Source organism: Drosophila obscura, unplaced genomic scaffold (assembly GCF_018151105.1).
Source record: "Drosophila obscura isolate BZ-5 IFL unplaced genomic scaffold, ASM1815110v1 contig_73, whole genome shotgun sequence".
Classification (NCBI taxonomy): domain Eukaryota; kingdom Metazoa; phylum Arthropoda; class Insecta; order Diptera; family Drosophilidae; genus Drosophila; species Drosophila obscura.
The window spans coordinates 2,423,454-2,439,753 of record NW_024542865.1 but is presented as its reverse complement, the minus strand read 5'-3'; the positions used below and the strand labels follow the sequence as shown (position 1 = coordinate 2,439,753).

The following is a 16,300-nucleotide window of genomic DNA, read 5'->3' as shown; positions in this document are numbered from 1 at the left end:
CAACTTAAATTAAGCCGCGCAAAATAATGCTGTTTGTATATTCTTCTTGTAGATACATCCTTCCTCTTCACTTGTAATAAAATATTATCACAATATCCTTCACATGAAATGCGTAAAATATGTTTCAAGTTTCATACTATTCGTGCTGGTCGACAATGGGTTAGTCGGTCTCTGTCCATGATCGGAAACCATATTGCTCGACTTGGAAATTCGGTTTCATATTTCTAGCCAGCTAAGACTCTCAGCACTGACCATATAATTATTTCGTATACATAGAAGAATCAACTACAATCTAGCTTATTCTAATGGGACTCTCCCATTTATTGGATTGTTTAAATCCAATTGGAGAATGAAATGTCGTTTGGCTAGGATATATTTTGAATATTAGCTATCGATAGTTTCCCGAATGCGAAATTGAGCTGCAGATGTTTTGTTCTTTTTGCAACACTTGTGTGAGAGACAAAAGTGCGGCATTTTCAAACAGAAAGCTTTTTTGCTGGTCTGATAAACAGGCGTTTTCCAAGGGAAAATATGTGTATAGAAAAAAGATTTCTTGATAGGATCGCCAGATTTTCCACTCCCAAGTAAAACTGGTTTTGCGCTATAGTGTAAGATATGTTTTTCTTTCTTTCGCAATTAAATACTTGCTGTTTTTTTCCCACCGCTGTTGTTGTGCAACACTGCTCAGGCTTTCAGGTGGTGGTTGTGTGCAAGTTGTATGAATATTAGGTGTTGGCTCAACGACAGTGACTACTCGCAGGCAGATTCCATAAAACCAAGGCAAATAAATGGTATAAATTTCAGTTTTTAAGTGCCATCTTGCTCTCCACACGAACAGAGATACACAGATTGTGACTTTTTGTCACTCGAATATGGGTGAGAGCGAACTGTAGCCACACCCCACATTAAAAGACCTTGATTTGCGTGGGCCAGCTGTCTTGGCTGTTTTCCCTCCCCTCGTGTTGTCATCGTTATGTGTACGCATTTGTTATTGCAAAAAGCTCTCTGTAATATTTGCTCTTAATTTTTGATTGTTTTTTGGTTTGATGTGGAAATGAAACGAATTTACGGCATCAATTAAACACACAACTTAAGTGGAAACAGCAGCTGCACCCAACCGCTGCACTGCCTCCGCTCCGCTCCGCTCCGTCATGCCACAGCGCTGCCAGTGACAGAGTGTAAGATAGAGTGATAGAGTGATAGAGAGAGAGAGAGAGAGAGAGCTGCCAAAAGTGAAAACGTTCTGGAAAAGCAGCGTGAAAATCGCAAAGGCAGAAAAACTCACAGCCAGTGCAATGTCAACAGAAAGCAATACGCCCGTCGATCCGCGTGTCCAGGTATGTGGGTGGGTTGGGAGGCACTGTTGCAGGAGTTCCGTTATTGACACAACCCTACACCCCCCCCTTCTCCACAGATTGAGCTGGAGAAACTGAATTCTGCAACGGACAACATCAATCGATTCGAAGTGGAACTCGATGTGAGTGGTTTTGTTGTTTGTTTGGCATATTGATTTTTTTCACCCATTCACTCCCCTTTTTGTGATGTCCATCGCTCAATAGGAGTCCAAGTGCGAGTTCAAGCGTCTGCTGGCGGAGAGTGTGGTGCGCATCAAGGCGGCCGCCCACAAGCTGGGAAACTCCATCGATGCCGCCAAACCGTACTACGAGTCGCGCATCTATGCCGCACAGCTGGCCAAGGAGACGCAACAGTCGGCGGCCAATCACGAGAAGGCCAAGTCCATTCATGCCGCCGCCAAGGAGATGGTATACTTGGCCGAGCAGGGACTCGGCGAGAAGTCCACCCTGGATACGGCCTGCCAGGAGATGCTCAGCCATGCGGCAAGCAAAGTGAATCAATCCCAGCTGGAGGTCACCGACACACGCAATGCCCTGAAGATGTGCCAGCTGAAGCTGGAGGTGGCCAACAATCGTGTGAACAAGCTGCAGGGACAACTCAAGCAGGCGCTACGTGCATCCAGGTACAATTCTGGCTTTATAAATGGTGCAGGATATACATATACATAGGAATATACGGGATAGTAGTATGCGAATTTTCGAAGCTTTATTTTTTGGTTTTTATGATTCTTAAACTATAATCTATATAATTTATGGGGAAAGCTTAAGTTTTTTAATTTTATAATATTTATTTTACTTCTTATTATTATTACTTATTGAGTCATCGATAATTATCGCTTAGATGGGTTTTCCTAGTTTGTGCTATGTTTCCAAAGATTATAGAGCCATATAAAAATTAATACATGGAAATAGAAGTGTATTTTGTGTGATGAGTGATCTATAGGTCTCTTGGGTATTGTTGCTAGTGATCGATAATTATCGATTAAGATCAGTGGTTTGTTTTAAATGATTATAGAGCCATTCAACGACAAATACATGGGAATATGTGTAATTGCTATGGAAAGTGATCTATAAAGCTATCGAAACTAATCGATAATTATCGATTAATAATATATTAAGGGTTATTCTTAATGGTTTTTCTTGGTTTTCCATTTGGTTTTATCCTTATGTTTTCTTGCTCTTTTTCTTTTCGTTTCTTTTTCTTTCTTTCTTTCTCTCTTTGTTTATTGGATTTCTCCTATGCTTTTCCTATACGTTTTTCCGTTTTCCTTTTAGATTGCAGCTCAAGCGCAATTTACTTTTGTTGAGATACTTTAGCATTATGCACGCCCTGCACTGTACCTTGTGTTCGTGAGTATGCCTCACCCGCCCACAAGCACTAATGCGGGGCATGCCCCCTCCCCAAACGCAACTCGTTCTTGTTCCTCCCGCATCCCGCAGGCCCTACTACGAGACGCGTGCAAACTACAACGGACTGCTGAAGGCCCAAAAGCTGCGGGTCAACGAGCTGGAGGCAAAGGTCAGCGCCGCCAAGCTCACCTACAACGAGGCCCTGAAGAATCTAGAACAGATCTCCGAGGACATCCACCGACAACGACAGCAGCGCAATAATCTCCTCAACTACGAGGCCATGCTACGGCAGGTGGACACAGTGGATGCCCTGTCTGGCGGTGGAATGCAGAATGCCAGAGGCAGGGACAGAGACAGGGACAATGATGACAATGATGCGGAGGTGGATCTGGAGGAGGAGGAGGAGGAGGACTATCTGCGTATGCCCGATCGTCTGGGCAGTGCGGGCAGTCCGCCGCGTCAGTGTTTAAGCGATCCGCACGACTGTCCCCATCTGCTGACAGACTTTGAGGCTGTGCTAACGTTCCCCCAGAAGCTGGCGGGCGGCATGCACAAATCGGCCAGCACCAGCGCCACGGATGGCGACACCAATCTGTTCTCGGTGCAGGCCCAGGGACTCCATGCCCCCTACGAGGTGAAGCAGCGCTCGGAGTGCGGCAGTGGCTCGCTGGGTGGCTCGGCCTCGGCATCGGCCTCAGCATCGGTCTCGGGAGCACCGGGCGACAACGACATTGAGCAGTGGACGGAGATCCGGTTGTCCCACTCGGACAGCACCAGTTCCAGCTACTCGAATCAATCGCTGCTGGATCAGCACGGCCTCGAGGGTGCCGGTGGCTGTGGCGGTGGAGGAGGCGGCGGCGGCCTGGGATACGGCCTGGGCCGTGGCGGCGGCGGCTTCGATCCGGATGTCCTGTCACAGCACTCGGGTTCGTCCTCAGACGAGCCCAGGCGAAAGGTGACCTGCACGACGATATTCCAGGACGACAGCAGCCACTCCGCCAGCGGCGGCGGCCAGCAGATGAGCCGCAAGCAGAGCCTCAGCCAGTGGCTGTCGCGCTCGAACAGCTTCAAGAGCAACGGCCGGAGGCAAAGCCTGGATCTGTTGATCGATGCGGGGGACAAGGTGAAGGATGTGTTTAGCTACGGTTTTCAGAAGGTGGGCCGCAGCCTGGAGAGGCGCAACAGCGAATCGGAGATGGCCGCCAGCGAAGCCGGCGGAGCCGAAGCGGAGGCGCTACTGGGCACAACGACGACGACGGGAATGTCATCCACGGGCAGTGCGGGAGGAGGCAGCACCAGTGGAGGTGGCGGCGGCGGCGGCGGACCTGGTGACTTTTTCCTCTTTAGCAGGTCAGTAGATGGTGGAGGGACGTCGGGCGGCAGTGGCAGTGCGAGCGGCAGTGGGAGTGCCAGTGGCGGACGCGGCCTGCTAAACTCGCTGCAGAGCCGCCTGACGAAGCTCATTTGAAATTATAATCTCAAATAATCAGAAAAAAAAAAATCCGAAATACGATCCATCGATGATCCATGAAATAATCCATCGATGATTTTTATGCACCCATCTTATCCACCGAAAAAAAAAAAACAGTAAAAAAAAACAACAGTAACAACAACCAACCAACAACAAAAAAGTACAGCAATTAGCAACAACAAAATTAATTAATAATGAATCGACAAATTGGCTGCTTTGATTTGATCTCTCTCTCTCTCTCTCACGCTCTCTGCTTTTTGCTACATTTTAACAAAAAATAAGTAAAAAAAAAACACATTCTCCCCAAGAACAAAATTAACCGCAACTACCAACAATAAAGTACAACTACAACAACAGCACGAACGCACACACGCTTAGAAAAATAAATATATAAAAAAAGTCCTCCCAACAACAATTGCAACAGCAGCAACAACAGCAAAGCAAAAGTAATAATGTTCTGTATGTACTGCTCAAAAACGTAAAAGAGAGAAAAATTATTTGTATGTGTTGTGTTTTTGCCCCGTTACATTTTCAGTTTCCCCGCTCACCGACATCAACTGAACGTTTTGTAAGTACTGGCTAAACGAGGCAAGCAGGAGAGCAGCGCGCTCGGCATTTCCCGTTAAGGCAGTACTTGGCAAAAGCTCTCTCTCTCGCTCTCTCTCTCATTGTCTTGATTCTAAGTTTGTTTGCTGTAAATGTAATCGCTGTAACCACTTTGCCTGCTCTTTGAAGGTACTCCCTAAACGAGCAGGACAACAGCAGCAATTGCTTGACTTTTGCTCGTTTAGGAAGTGCTTAAGCTTGGACCTACACTATATCTCTCTGTCTCTCTATCTATCTGTCTCTAATCCTGCTCCACTCGCTCTACATCTATAATTGAATATCGCTCTCTCACCCACATTGCGCTACCCCACTTCTTATGCTACAGTAAAAAAAAAGAACCGTTTGCTATCCACCACACTACACTCTATCGTTCTCGCTCTCTCTCGCCTCAGACTCTATTCTTCCTTGGTTGTTGTGTATTTGTTTTACTCGAAATCTTTTGCCGTGCACAGCAATGACCAACTTAATACCCTAACTTTACAGATCGTCAGAGCCTAAAGAGTTACTATCCGATGAGCAGGTTGAGAATTTACTATTAAATCATACGGTGGACGAGCACGGTGCTATAATAGTGGAAGAACTTAAATCGCCAACAACTACAACAACAACAACAAGCATGCATCACACACACCAACAACAACAACAACAACAGCAGAAACAACATCATCAAGCTCTTAATGTGGTAGGTGCTTTGTTGTTCTAAAAACGAAATGTTAGTGAGTCTCGCCGACAGCGAGATACCCTTACTAAATCATACACACAAACACGCATACACAAACACATATTAAATTATGGCAAAATTTTTACTCTATGAGTATTTTGGTGGGCATCGACCTGAAAAGAAACGAAAAACAAGAAAAAAACAATTAGTCAAAAAGTAGTACATATCATCAATTCGAAAAACCAAATATACTAGTGGGGAGGAACCCCAACCGACCCATTCAGGAACCTTTTACACGCATAGTATACACACTCACACGGACACACAAACTATGTTCTAATCCTAACAAAAAAAAGTAAAAAATGTGCAATAATTTTTGTGTTTATTTAGAGGCATACGAAAATATAAGATGGTTACATTTTATGCTGTTTACAATAAGCAAAATAACTAAAACGCTAGTCAAAACAAACAAAACAAAACAAAACGAAATCAGTTACAATGTTTTTAGTGTGTATTAGCTAAACATTCAGCATAAGGATACAAAAAGAGAAGACAAACAACCAGTAATACTTACAAATAATAATTGTACAAAATAATGTTATTTGTGGCGTATGCAGGAAGCGGACTGGTAGCGACTATATACGAATTTCCTTTATCGAAAGATTGAATTTTAGAAATAACATATTCTAGTATCTGTTTCTTATATGTATATGTATATGTATGTATCTATTCCATTCATTTTCTGCCTACGCCACTGAATGTTACATACATAAATACATTTATTGATACCTGCATTACAATTATATGAAGAGTATTCAAAAAATCGGTGTGTTTCATTCAAATGGGTAACAATGCAATTACCTTTAAAAATAACAGTGATTGATACCTGCATACAAATTACATATACAATACATATGATATAGTATTCTATAAAGCAATGTGTTTTATTTCCTGGCTGGGGCTAAATTACAAAATTTACAGGGTATTTACAATTTCATTTTTTATAACATACTTTCAAACAAACCTGGGAGTGTAGTGATGGGCCTAGAGTGCGGCCACAAGTGCCGCAGCATATCGATGTATCGCGCCTGACCATACCACCTGTCCGACTATCGTCTCGGGTACACGATCCCGTTACATACATTTGATTTGTATGGGAAATATTTCATCAGCATGTGGAAATGAACAACAACAAACGAGCAACAAGAGGTAATCCACAAAGCAGCTTGGAACAAAAAATTTAACATTAATTAGAGGCTGAACAGCAACAATGACGTCACACACTTGCGTTTTATGCATGGGCCGTTTTTGTTTGAACCTTATTATGTAAACAATCCAATAAAAAGAAGGTCTGCAAACTAGCCAATCTTGTACAAAATGTATTGATGAATTGGATAAAATTATTTGTTTGGGGCTGAGAGTTTCAGCTAGCTAGTAATATTAAACGGAATATCAAAATCGAGGAATATCAACGTCGAATGTTTTGAAAAAACAATCGATACTATCGTGATAGTATCGGGCTCAAATAATTATTAAAAAACCATTGAAACCTTTTAGGAACTTGTCCATTGTAAAAATTAGATGCCACCTGTCGATTTGTTTACAAATGTGTCCTCGTATTTTATAGCAGCCAATCCAAACATATCAAAACGCAACGACTGTAGCTCGATACTATCATGATAGTCGCAAAACCGTCGATAGTAGAGGCTATCGATAGTGCCATCGATGGTTTGACACCTCTAATAAGACGTTGTTTACGGAGCGGACGGGACCCCCACTCAGTGAAAACAAAGAGCAGCGCGGAGTGCGGACACTTGTACTACTTAATCAGAAACCACATTCACGGTTAACCACATCGCCATGGAGCAGAAGAAGAATGTCGAGAACAAGCCCATCCGCAAGGAAATTATCAATCCGGGAAACGCTTATATTGAGCTTACGCCAGGCACACGGGTACGAATTAAATACAAGAAGCAAGAAAACAAACAACAAAATTGAAACTGCAGCAGGTGCAGGTGCAGCTGTTGCTGCTGCTGCTGCCACCCCCGCATAGTAACAAGGGAAATTAGGCCAAGGTCCTGGAAAGTTCATGCACCACCTAACCCTCTCTACCCTCTCCTTTTTGCTCCTGTTGACAGGTGAAATTCCACTTCCAGACGCGGACAGCCCATGATGCACGCATCGTGGATGACAGCAGGAAGATGGGTAAACCAATGGAGCTGGTCCTGGGCAAGAAATTCAAGCTGGAGGTCTGGGAAGTGATTGTGCAGCAGATGTCCCTCAACGAGGTGGCCAAATTCACGGTACACAAATCGGTATGTATGCACCGCAGAGTATGATACGGAGGAGGAGAGAGAGAGGGAGAATAGGTAGGGGTCTGTAATGCGATCTCACTGACCCAATTTCCAACATTTCCGCCCGGGCAGCTATGTCCCCAGTATCCTTTCATATCAAAGACATTGAGGGACATTGGAAAGAAGCCCGAGGAACGACGTCGCTGCTGTGGAATGACACTACAAAACGAGGGCATTGGCTATCCCGATTTGGATGCCCTGTTGCAGCATCCTGTGGACCTGGAATTCATCATAGAGCTGACCTCGATTGAGCTGCCCGAGCAGTACGAAAAGGAGCGCTGGCAAATGTCCGATGACGAGAAAATGCTGGCCACCAACACGCTGAGGGAGCGGGGCAATGGCTTCTACAAATCGAATCGGTATACGGATGCAGAGACCTGCTATCGCGAGGCCGTGGGCATTGTTGAGCAGCTCATGCTCAAGGAGAAGCCACACGATGGTGAATGGATGGAACTGGCTGCGATCAAGACACCATTGCTGCTGAACTATGCCCAGTGTCGTCTGATTGCCGGTGACTTTTATGCCGTCATCGAGCACTGCAATGAGGTGCTGAATCTGGATCCACGCAATGTAAAGGCACTGTTCAGGCGGGCCAAGGCCCATGCTGGCGCCTGGAATCCGATGCAGGCACGTCGCGATTTCATTGATGCATTGGCACTGGATAGCAGCCTCAAGTCGACGGTGGCCAAGGAGCTGAAATCGATTGAGGAGCAGCAGCAGGCACGCAATGTTCAGGACCGAATACACATGCAGAAGCTCTTCTAGAATATAAGTTTTGTGAACCTCCTGCTAATGCTCCTAGTCTATTGGAGCAACTATGAGACCTGCTGCTAACAGTTAGCCGAACCCTCCATTTTCACCATTCTAGGACGCAGCCGCTTTATACCTTTATTCTCGCTGGCCAACCTGTTGCTCAGCTGCTGGGCCCTCTACAAGTCAATGCGGACGATGAGGCAGAGACGTATACGTGCGATATGGTGACACTGAGAGGGGCCAGTGAGAAGGGGCTGATCTATCTATCTATCTATATATGCACGCACCACCACACAAAGCCAATTCATTCATCATCACATCACATCTCTGGACTTTAAAGTAAGTAAAAACAAAGTTATAATCACCCAAATGGGGCACATCCTTCTCCCCTCCCTATACAACAAATATTTAGCAAAAAGTTATACAATATATATATATATATATACAATATATTATATTATTATATGTGTCTGTGTATATTACGAATAGTTTATAAGCTGTTGCTCTTCGTAGCGTTTACCAAAATGATAAAACAAATAGCAAAAACAGAAAAGTTTACCCATCACCCCAATGTCCAATATTGCATCCCTATATCTAATGTATATTCGATATGTGCATCGAGCTAGAAACTATCTATCCTAAGACTAGAAATACTATATGTATATTTATATGTGTATATGTGTATGCGCATATATGTATGGGTGTACCGTACATATATTGGCTGTAATTTGTTTGTAAATGTTGTATGGAATTTTGATTGTGAAAAAAAATGATTATTAAAAGAACGTCTTGAAAAGCGGCCAACAATTTTGTGTTATTTGTTGCGTAATATTTAATAATATTCAGAGAGATTGTTTAATAGGGAAATAATCCTTAGAAGGTTTCCCATATGCCCACAAGAACTTTTGGACTATATCTTTCGTAGGATTCTTTGGTGCCAAATGAAGATGAAGCATGGAAAAAAGGTTTTGTGTTTGGGTACAAAATATATATTAAATTTATGGGAAAGAAGTTTTTTAAATAAGTTTTCATTGCTCCCATTTAAAGTCTTAAGGAGCCCCAGTGCTCATTATTTACTTTTGGGCATTGGTTTTATTTTAAATGAATAATTTTAAGACACTTAGACCTTGCGTTGTGCCCCATTGCCACTGCATTTGAGCATAGACACTTGTCCAGATATTTATAGATCCTTGCCTGGCCTGCAACAGCAAATGACGTAGGTGATAATTGAGAGAAGGAAACTGGAATCAGGCTATAGCCTTTGCCATGTGTTCCACTTTCCAGCGACACACACCTGAGCAGCGGGCTGAAACGCGAGAGAGAGCCTGAATGATGACCTAGATTTATAAATAAATTTCGAAGGTGTGTGCAAGGGGGGGGGGGAAAGGAGAACATTTCACTTTTGGGATAAATCATTTTGATTTGCATTTACTAATTTAAAATCACGATTAAGTGTGGCATTAGTTAACGATTAATATACACAGTAAATACACGCAAATTACGTACTAAGAAAATCTTTGGGGCGGGGGGGGGGCGGTTTGGTCCTGCAGAGGCTCCACAGGTGACGACCCCTCCTACAGCCGCCACAAACGACTGCTGTTGCCACCGGTGGCCCCCTCTGCCTCGCCGCGCAGCTTGTTGTCATCGGTGCGCCAGACGAACGGCTCCAGGCGGTCCTCATCGTCCAGAAAATTGTTAATGGCCTCCAGACTGGCAATATTCTCGTGCAGCAACGAATTGCAGCGACTCAACTGATGGGAGACGCTTCGGATTTTGGCAAACTGTTCGGCATACGAGGCATACGTCTTCTGCATGTCCACGAAGCTGGCAAAGAGCGTCGTGATGGAGTTGCTGACTACCTTTGTGCGCTCCACCAGATGATTCTGCTCGCTGGACACGTAGCAGGCGCACAGATTCAGATGCGTCTGCATGCGCGTGCAAATGTTGATCAGATGCTGCGAGTGCAGACGCTCCAGGATCTCAGCATCGCGCGTGTATGTGGCCGAGCTGATGGACTCCCGCAGAACGGGCAGGAATTGTGGAATACTGCGCAGCCGGGCCAGATCCGGATCGATATCATCGTTCGTGTCCCTTGCACCGGGCTTCACAATCACAATGCTGTGGCTGGACACCGTCGACTGGGGCCGCTTCGGCTTGGTGGTGGTGGTGAAGCCGCCCGGATGCGATTTCCTGTTGGCCGCCCGACTCGCGCTGCTCTGCTGCAGCAGGTGGGCCGGCTTGGAGCGGATCTTGGGCGAGTCCCCGATGGGGCGATCCGTGTAGGAGACATATGGCAAGTCGGAGCACACGCTCAGCGGCGGCGATGGCGGCCGACTCAGCTCCGAGCTGGCCGGCGATGAGGCATCCGCTATAATCTGCTTGCTGGCTATCACAATGCTGGCGGGTCCAGTGCCCGGCACCGTCTGTTGTCTGTTGAGGCCAGCACCGCGCCGTTTGTTGGCAGCCGCCGTTCCGGCTGCGGCAGCCAGGGCCATCGAGCTGCCATCGGGCAGGCCAGCGCCACCGGGCATATGTCTGCCCTCGAAGATCTCGTGGCCATCGGCCTCGGCCCGCTGCTGGGAGTGCTCGGCCCCCATTTTATTGATTGATTAGTGGGAGGATGTCAGACCCTTGAGGCACTCCCAGTCTCCTCTCCTGTTTGAGCTGAGCCGATTGAACCCGGCCCGCAGCTGTTTCACTCTGCTGCAGGCATTGATCCGTGCATTGGCTATATTTCGTTTACTTGTTGCATCGTTAAAGCAGAATCTACGCTCTTGCAAACACTCTGAAATCAGCCAAAAAACAATGGAAACTCGGATTTTACGATGCGCGTTTACAGAAATGCACTAGCGCGTCCTTCTGCCTGGGCAGAATACCAAAATACCGAAAATACCGATATATGGCCGCAGGCAGAAAAGAAACCAGAATACCAGAATATACTTTCTTTAAATGTTTTTATAACGGTTCTAATAATACAACAATTATATATATTGCTATTTATTGGCAATCCCATCTCAAATGTTTGCTTATTTGCAACAATGAACGTTATAGGAGGCCCAAACAGACGATAAATATGCATAGAAAATGAGTATGAATCTCAAAGGAACAGCGAACACACAACTCCCATAGAAGGAGAAGCATTCATTCCTCCATGATGAAGAAAAGCTATCGGAGAGAGATTGTAAATGATGTAACACAAATAACATATAAATACTCATACACTATGTACATAAATATTTTGTATCGCTTCATAGTCATACGATTCCAAGTTATTTGCAAATGTTTACGCTTCCATGGAAGAGCTGTATCCATGGGAAGCCCAACATTTACAGTTTTCGTTGGAGGGGAAGAGAGAGAGAAAGCTCCCAACGAACAGATCAATGACAGAGAGCTTTAGAGATAAGCCATGTTTGAAGTGGTTTCTTCTTCGTTCTCCCGCCCGTCTATGTTTTGGTGACTTATCTATTGTTTTGATTTAAGCTTTGTCTCTCTCTCTCTCTCTCTCTATCTCTCTCTGGGTGTCATACATACCCTACGCGGCAGAGAGTACTTAAATTCTGCTGGAATTCTTGCTGGGCCAGGATAAGGTTAACCAGCAAAGGGTAAGTAATCGTTCTTTGTATTTTATAGATAAGCTTTCCAGCACTTTTTTTTATCGCGTTTGCCTTTAATAGGTCGGTCGCGGGGCGCGCTGCTTTTGAGGTGCTAATTCATGCGGTTTCGTTTTCGGGTGTCGATTTCCGTGATGACAGAACCAGAAACGAACGTGCCGGCAAACCACACACATCATGGAGAGCGTCAGTCCCGTCGCAAGTTCTAATCCAGCAAAACAAATAATATCCACGCGTATATCTTGCATTTGCAGGTCAAGAAGCCACAGCACATCCTGCAGCTGAGCGAGGAGCAGAGAGGCCGTTTTGTGGCCTCCTTTGATCGGGTGCTGAGCGACATCGATGGCGTTGTATGGAGCATGGAGCACACTGTACCGCGGGCCGTGGACGGCTATGCGGCCTTGCAGCGTGCCGGCAAGGAGCTGACCTTCGTGACCAACAACAGTGTGCGCAGCATCGATCAGTGCGTGAGGCGTTTCGAGAAAGTCGGCCTGCAGGTGGCCCCCGCACAGGTGTGGCATCCGGCCCAGTCGATTGTCCTCTATTTGCGCGACATACGGTTCGAGGGGCTGATCTACATCATTGCCAGTGCGGCGTTCAAGGCGGTGCTCCGGGAGGCGGGCTACCAGCTGCTGGATGGCGTGAGTAAAGCTCCTACCAATCGATCTCCCTTATACTCTATATATGTATGTCCCTGATAGCCCAACGAGTTCATTGAGGAGAGCTACGAGAGCCTGGCCAAGACCATCTTTGACCGCCAGCCCGTGCGCGCCGTCATTATCGATGTGGACTACAATCTGACATCGCCAAAGCTGCTGCGCGCCCACATGTATCTGCGGCATCCCGAATGCCTGCTAATCGGTGGCGCCACCGATCGCCTGCTGCCCGTGGCCAAGGGTGTGAACATCATTGGACCGGGTCCCTTTGCCTCCATCCTGATCGAGGCGAGCGGCCGGCAGGCTATCACGCTGGGCAAGCCCGGACGCGAGCTGGGCGAACTGCTGATCAAGCATCTGAAGATCAGCGAACCGCAGCGTGTGCTCATGGTGGGCGATATGCTGGCCCAGGACATACACTTTGGCCGGCAGTGTGGCTTCCAGACGCTGCTCGTCCTCAGCGGTGGCTGTACGCTGGAACAGCTTCAGGCGGAAACATCGCCGGATCTGCTGCCCGACTACTATGCGGACAGTGTGGCCGATGTGGCACAGCTGCTGGGCGAGGCACCCAAGGCGCATGTTTAGCACTCTCTCTTCTCTCTCTTCTCTTTTCTTTGTTTTTCGGGGGGTAATGGGCAGTTGTTGGATTTTTGATTGCTAATCAGCACAACATCATATTTTAATCGTTATCTGAAATATAGTTGGCACTAAACATACTACGATTAAGGCTAATGGCATGGCATGGTAGGGGGCTCTCTTGTGCTGTGCTACGACTATTCGATACCCTTTAAATGTTTTCAATTTCTAGCCAATTGGGTTTGTGCTTCTGGGGAGCAAAGGAACCCAGGAAGGGCACAATTTACTTTCCCCATATCCAAGCCAAAATATATCTACAATAATATAGTAGTACGCCCTCTTTCATGTATCCCATCCATTTATGGGACCAACCATTTAATGGACCACTTTAACTAGCTGCAATTGGGCGGCTGAGGGGCAATCGCTAATCGAACAAATCGCCCAGACAATCGGCCACAAAGTCCGGCCGCTGTGGATGATTCGCTGGCAGGCGTGTCACATCCGCGGCCTTGGTGCCGCCAGTGAGGACGAGCAACGTCTGATAGCCAGTGGCGCGCGCAAAGCCAATATCGCTGGCCAGGCTGTCGCCCACAAAGAGCACACGGGCCGGCGGTATGTTCGGATGCCGTTGCAGCAGCAGCTGGCGCAAAGCATCGCCTGGCTTGCCCAGCACCAGGGGCTGGCGGCCCACCGATTCGGTTACCACATTGATAAAGGCACCAGGACCTGCAGATGCAACAGAGTTAGCAAAGGGATAGAGGGATGGGGGAGCGCTCCTAGGGCCTATTACCTATGGTCTCGCCCTGGCCAAACGGTATAAGAGCATCGGAGGCACCAGCTATGAACAGGCACTGCGGATTCTGCAGCTGGACATGGGCACGCATCAGCTTGGCCGCCGACATGTTAAAGTCCACATCGATGACAACGGCCTGCACGGGCTCCCCCCCGAAAATGGCCTCATGCAGATCCCTCAGACTCTTGATGACAGTCGGAACGGTCTAAGGGCACAAGGCACAAGGCACAAAACGATCAACAAGGCGTTGGCGTTGCCTTTGCTTCAGCCAACGACTCACACTCACCTCTTGGGCCAGGTGGAAGCCAGCTGCTTGGAGCAGCTGCTTGAATGGTGCCGTGGCCAGGCAGTAGATGAGTCCCTGGAACTGCACGGACTTTAGATGATCGCAGATGGTCTGTGCCGGATGCACGATCTGGTGCTCTTCTATATGCAAATTGCCCTGGCGGGCAAACTTCTCGATATGCTCCGCCGGGGAACTGATGCTGTTATTGGTCACAAATGTCAGCCGCTTGCCCAGCTGCTGCAGTTGGGCCAGAGCCCGTGCCGAGCCGGGTATAAAGTCGCGCAGCGGATACCACACCACGCCTGCAACGAATCAAAATCAGTGCAAAATTAAAGGGTTCCCATCGCACGCCCAGCACTCCCAGCACTCCCAGCACTCCCATTCTCACCATCACAATCGCAAAAGACCAGATCAAAGGAGTCCAAAAATTGCTGACGCTCTGCCCCATGCAGCTCCTTCAGATGCTTCGACTGTCGGAAATAGGAAATAGAAAAAAAAGTAATAATAATAATGAGAGATTAGCTGCCCAAAGCGGCTTATTCAGCTGTGCCCTCTGGCCCCTGGTGTAACGTAACGTCAACCAACCAAACTCATTCCGAAAGCCGACACAAATCCCGATCACCAGATCACAATTGGAGGAGCAGAGTAGAGCAGAGCAGAGTAGAAAGAGAGAATCCCATTCAAGCGTTACCAGGCGCAACAGATTTGTGACTAAGCCAAGCGGCTGCACAAACCAACGCTGGAAGACACCTTCCAAAGACAATTACCCCCACACCCCCAGGCTGGCACCAGTTGCATTATGATACACATTCGTATATTTTGCAAATTGCATTAGTCGCATCGCCCCCCCTCCCCTGCTGCTTTGTTTTTTTTCCATGGCTCGCTGCATTTGCCACTGGTGGCTGGCTGGGTGGGTGGGTTGCAAGTGTGTCACTTGGATACGCCTCAATTGAGGCCTCCTCTCTGGGCTCTGGGCTGTCACTGGGTGTCACTTTCAATTGAATGCTGTCCCTCCCACCTAAGCCACTCTGTTCCAATTGATTTGCTTTCATCGCCTTTCGATTCGTTTTATAATGCTATCCGGTTCTGTTTTGACATAATTACGCGCAAAATGCGCATAATTACCTCTCACTCGCTCTCTGTCTCTCTATTCTTATCTGTCTGGTCTGCTTTGGATATGGCCTGGAACGTGGAGAATACTCGTATCATATAACTATTTTTGGACTGAAACTCAGCCGTTTTTATGGCACCACAAAAAGCTTTCCTATGCACGTGTCACAGAGTATAAGTAAACAGGAATTATAGTTATAACATATTTTTACGCTTTAAATTTCCCACTAAAACTTGCCTGTTTTGGTTAATGGAAATCACTAAATTTCCAACATCTATTATAGAACCTATTCCATGCCGTTACTATTTGAGTGGACATCTCTCAAACAAGTTCAAATAAATTCTATTCCATATTTTCCCTATTCCCATAAGAACTGTTTCTGTTGCATAGAAATCTTTTGTATAAATTACAAGGGATCAATGCTTAAATATCATATAATATATACATATTTCTCAGAGATCCTATGCCATTCTCTGTGCCGTTACTCTGTGAAATTCCTCTAAATTTATGATCTATTTATATTCCCCTGGACTAGAGTTTAATCTCTAATCCTTTAAGTACACAACAAAACTAGTATTCTGTTTCGATTCGTTGACTGCTGTTTTAATCATTCATTATTCGGGGCATTTTGTATTTTTTTTTTATTGTTTTGCCTAACGTAATCGTATTCGTATTCGTTATTTGTTAACATTATTATTACACGTATTATTATTAAAT

The 16,300-nt window shown here is 46.3% G+C and overlaps 5 protein-coding genes across 6 annotated transcripts; 3 read left to right on the top strand and 2 right to left on the bottom strand.

Annotated features, from left to right (window-relative positions):
* The first annotated feature begins 936 nt into the window (after positions 1-936).
* LOC111065088 (SH3 domain-binding protein 5-like) lies at positions 937-6,327 on the top strand. 2 transcript variants are annotated; one of them, XM_022353065.2, is made up of 6 exons: positions 937-1,337; positions 1,415-1,477; positions 1,560-1,978; positions 2,631-2,705; positions 2,796-4,055; positions 5,266-6,327. In XM_022353065.2, the coding sequence occupies exons 1-6, from the start codon at positions 1,296-1,298 to the stop codon at positions 5,483-5,485; spliced, it is 2,079 nt and encodes a 692-aa protein (XP_022208757.2). In that variant the 5' UTR covers positions 937-1,295; the 3' UTR covers positions 5,486-6,327. The 2 variants fall into 2 exon arrangements, with proteins under 2 accessions (XP_022208757.2, XP_022208758.2); XM_022353066.2 differs by lacking the exon at positions 2,631-2,705.
* An 858-nt stretch (positions 6,328-7,185) lies between these two features.
* LOC111065128 (AH receptor-interacting protein) lies at positions 7,186-9,036 on the top strand. The gene is made up of 3 exons (XM_022353131.2): positions 7,186-7,396; positions 7,582-7,758; positions 7,870-9,036. The coding sequence occupies exons 1-3, from the start codon at positions 7,304-7,306 to the stop codon at positions 8,560-8,562; spliced, it is 963 nt and encodes a 320-aa protein (XP_022208823.1). The 5' UTR covers positions 7,186-7,303; the 3' UTR covers positions 8,563-9,036.
* Positions 9,037-9,956: 920 nt separating this feature from the next.
* LOC111065127 (BLOC-1-related complex subunit 5) lies at positions 9,957-11,408 on the bottom strand. Its single transcript, XM_022353130.2, has one exon. The coding sequence runs from the start codon at positions 11,145-11,147 to the stop codon at positions 10,125-10,127; it is 1,023 nt and encodes a 340-aa protein (XP_022208822.1). The 5' UTR covers positions 11,148-11,408; the 3' UTR covers positions 9,957-10,124.
* A 659-nt stretch (positions 11,409-12,067) lies between these two features.
* Positions 12,068-13,532, top strand: LOC111064969 (pyridoxal phosphate phosphatase). The gene is made up of 4 exons (XM_022352885.2): positions 12,068-12,152; positions 12,225-12,347; positions 12,416-12,802; positions 12,863-13,532. The coding sequence occupies exons 2-4, from the start codon at positions 12,339-12,341 to the stop codon at positions 13,400-13,402; spliced, it is 936 nt and encodes a 311-aa protein (XP_022208577.2). The 5' UTR covers positions 12,068-12,152; positions 12,225-12,338; the 3' UTR covers positions 13,403-13,532.
* LOC111064970 (4-nitrophenylphosphatase) lies at positions 13,467-15,196 on the bottom strand. Its single transcript, XM_022352886.2, has 5 exons — positions 15,058-15,196; positions 14,861-14,942; positions 14,473-14,774; positions 14,184-14,391; positions 13,467-14,119 (listed from the first exon to the last, which is right to left on the bottom strand). Exons 1-5 carry the CDS (start codon positions 15,064-15,066, stop codon positions 13,818-13,820), a joined length of 903 nt encoding a protein of 300 aa, XP_022208578.2. The 5' UTR covers positions 15,067-15,196; the 3' UTR covers positions 13,467-13,817.
* Between the last annotated feature and the right edge of the window lie 1,104 nt (positions 15,197-16,300).

Bases quoted from the DNA above. Each gene is read 5' to 3' on its own strand.
- LOC111065088 (XM_022353065.2), top strand. From the start codon at position 1,296: ATGTCAACAGAAAGCAATACGCCCGTCGATCCGCGTGTCCAG. The intron at 1,979-2,630 runs GTACAATTCTGG...TTTTCCTTTTAG, and splicing joins CAGGCGCTACGTGCATCCAG to ATTGCAGCTCAAGCGCAATT. The intron at 4,056-5,265 runs GTCAGTAGATGG...CTAACTTTACAG, and splicing joins GACTTTTTCCTCTTTAGCAG to ATCGTCAGAGCCTAAAGAGT.
- LOC111065128 (XM_022353131.2), top strand. From the start codon at position 7,304: ATGGAGCAGAAGAAGAATGTCGAGAACAAGCCCATCCGCAAGGAAATT. The intron at 7,397-7,581 runs GTACGAATTAAA...TCCTGTTGACAG, and splicing joins AGCTTACGCCAGGCACACGG to GTGAAATTCCACTTCCAGAC. The intron at 7,759-7,869 runs GTATGTATGCAC...CCGCCCGGGCAG, and splicing joins AATTCACGGTACACAAATCG to CTATGTCCCCAGTATCCTTT.
- LOC111065127 (XM_022353130.2), bottom strand. From the start codon at position 11,147: ATGGGGGCCGAGCACTCCCAGCAGCGGGCCGAGGCCGATGGCCACGAG.
- LOC111064969 (XM_022352885.2), top strand. The intron at 12,803-12,862 runs GTGAGTAAAGCT...TGTCCCTGATAG, and splicing joins GCTACCAGCTGCTGGATGGC to CCCAACGAGTTCATTGAGGA.
- LOC111064970 (XM_022352886.2), bottom strand. The intron at 14,775-14,860 runs GTGAGAATGGGA...GATTCGTTGCAG, and splicing joins GGTCTTTTGCGATTGTGATG to GCGTGGTGTGGTATCCGCTG. The intron at 14,392-14,472 runs GTGAGTGTGAGT...TTGTGCCCTTAG, and splicing joins GCTTCCACCTGGCCCAAGAG to ACCGTTCCGACTGTCATCAA.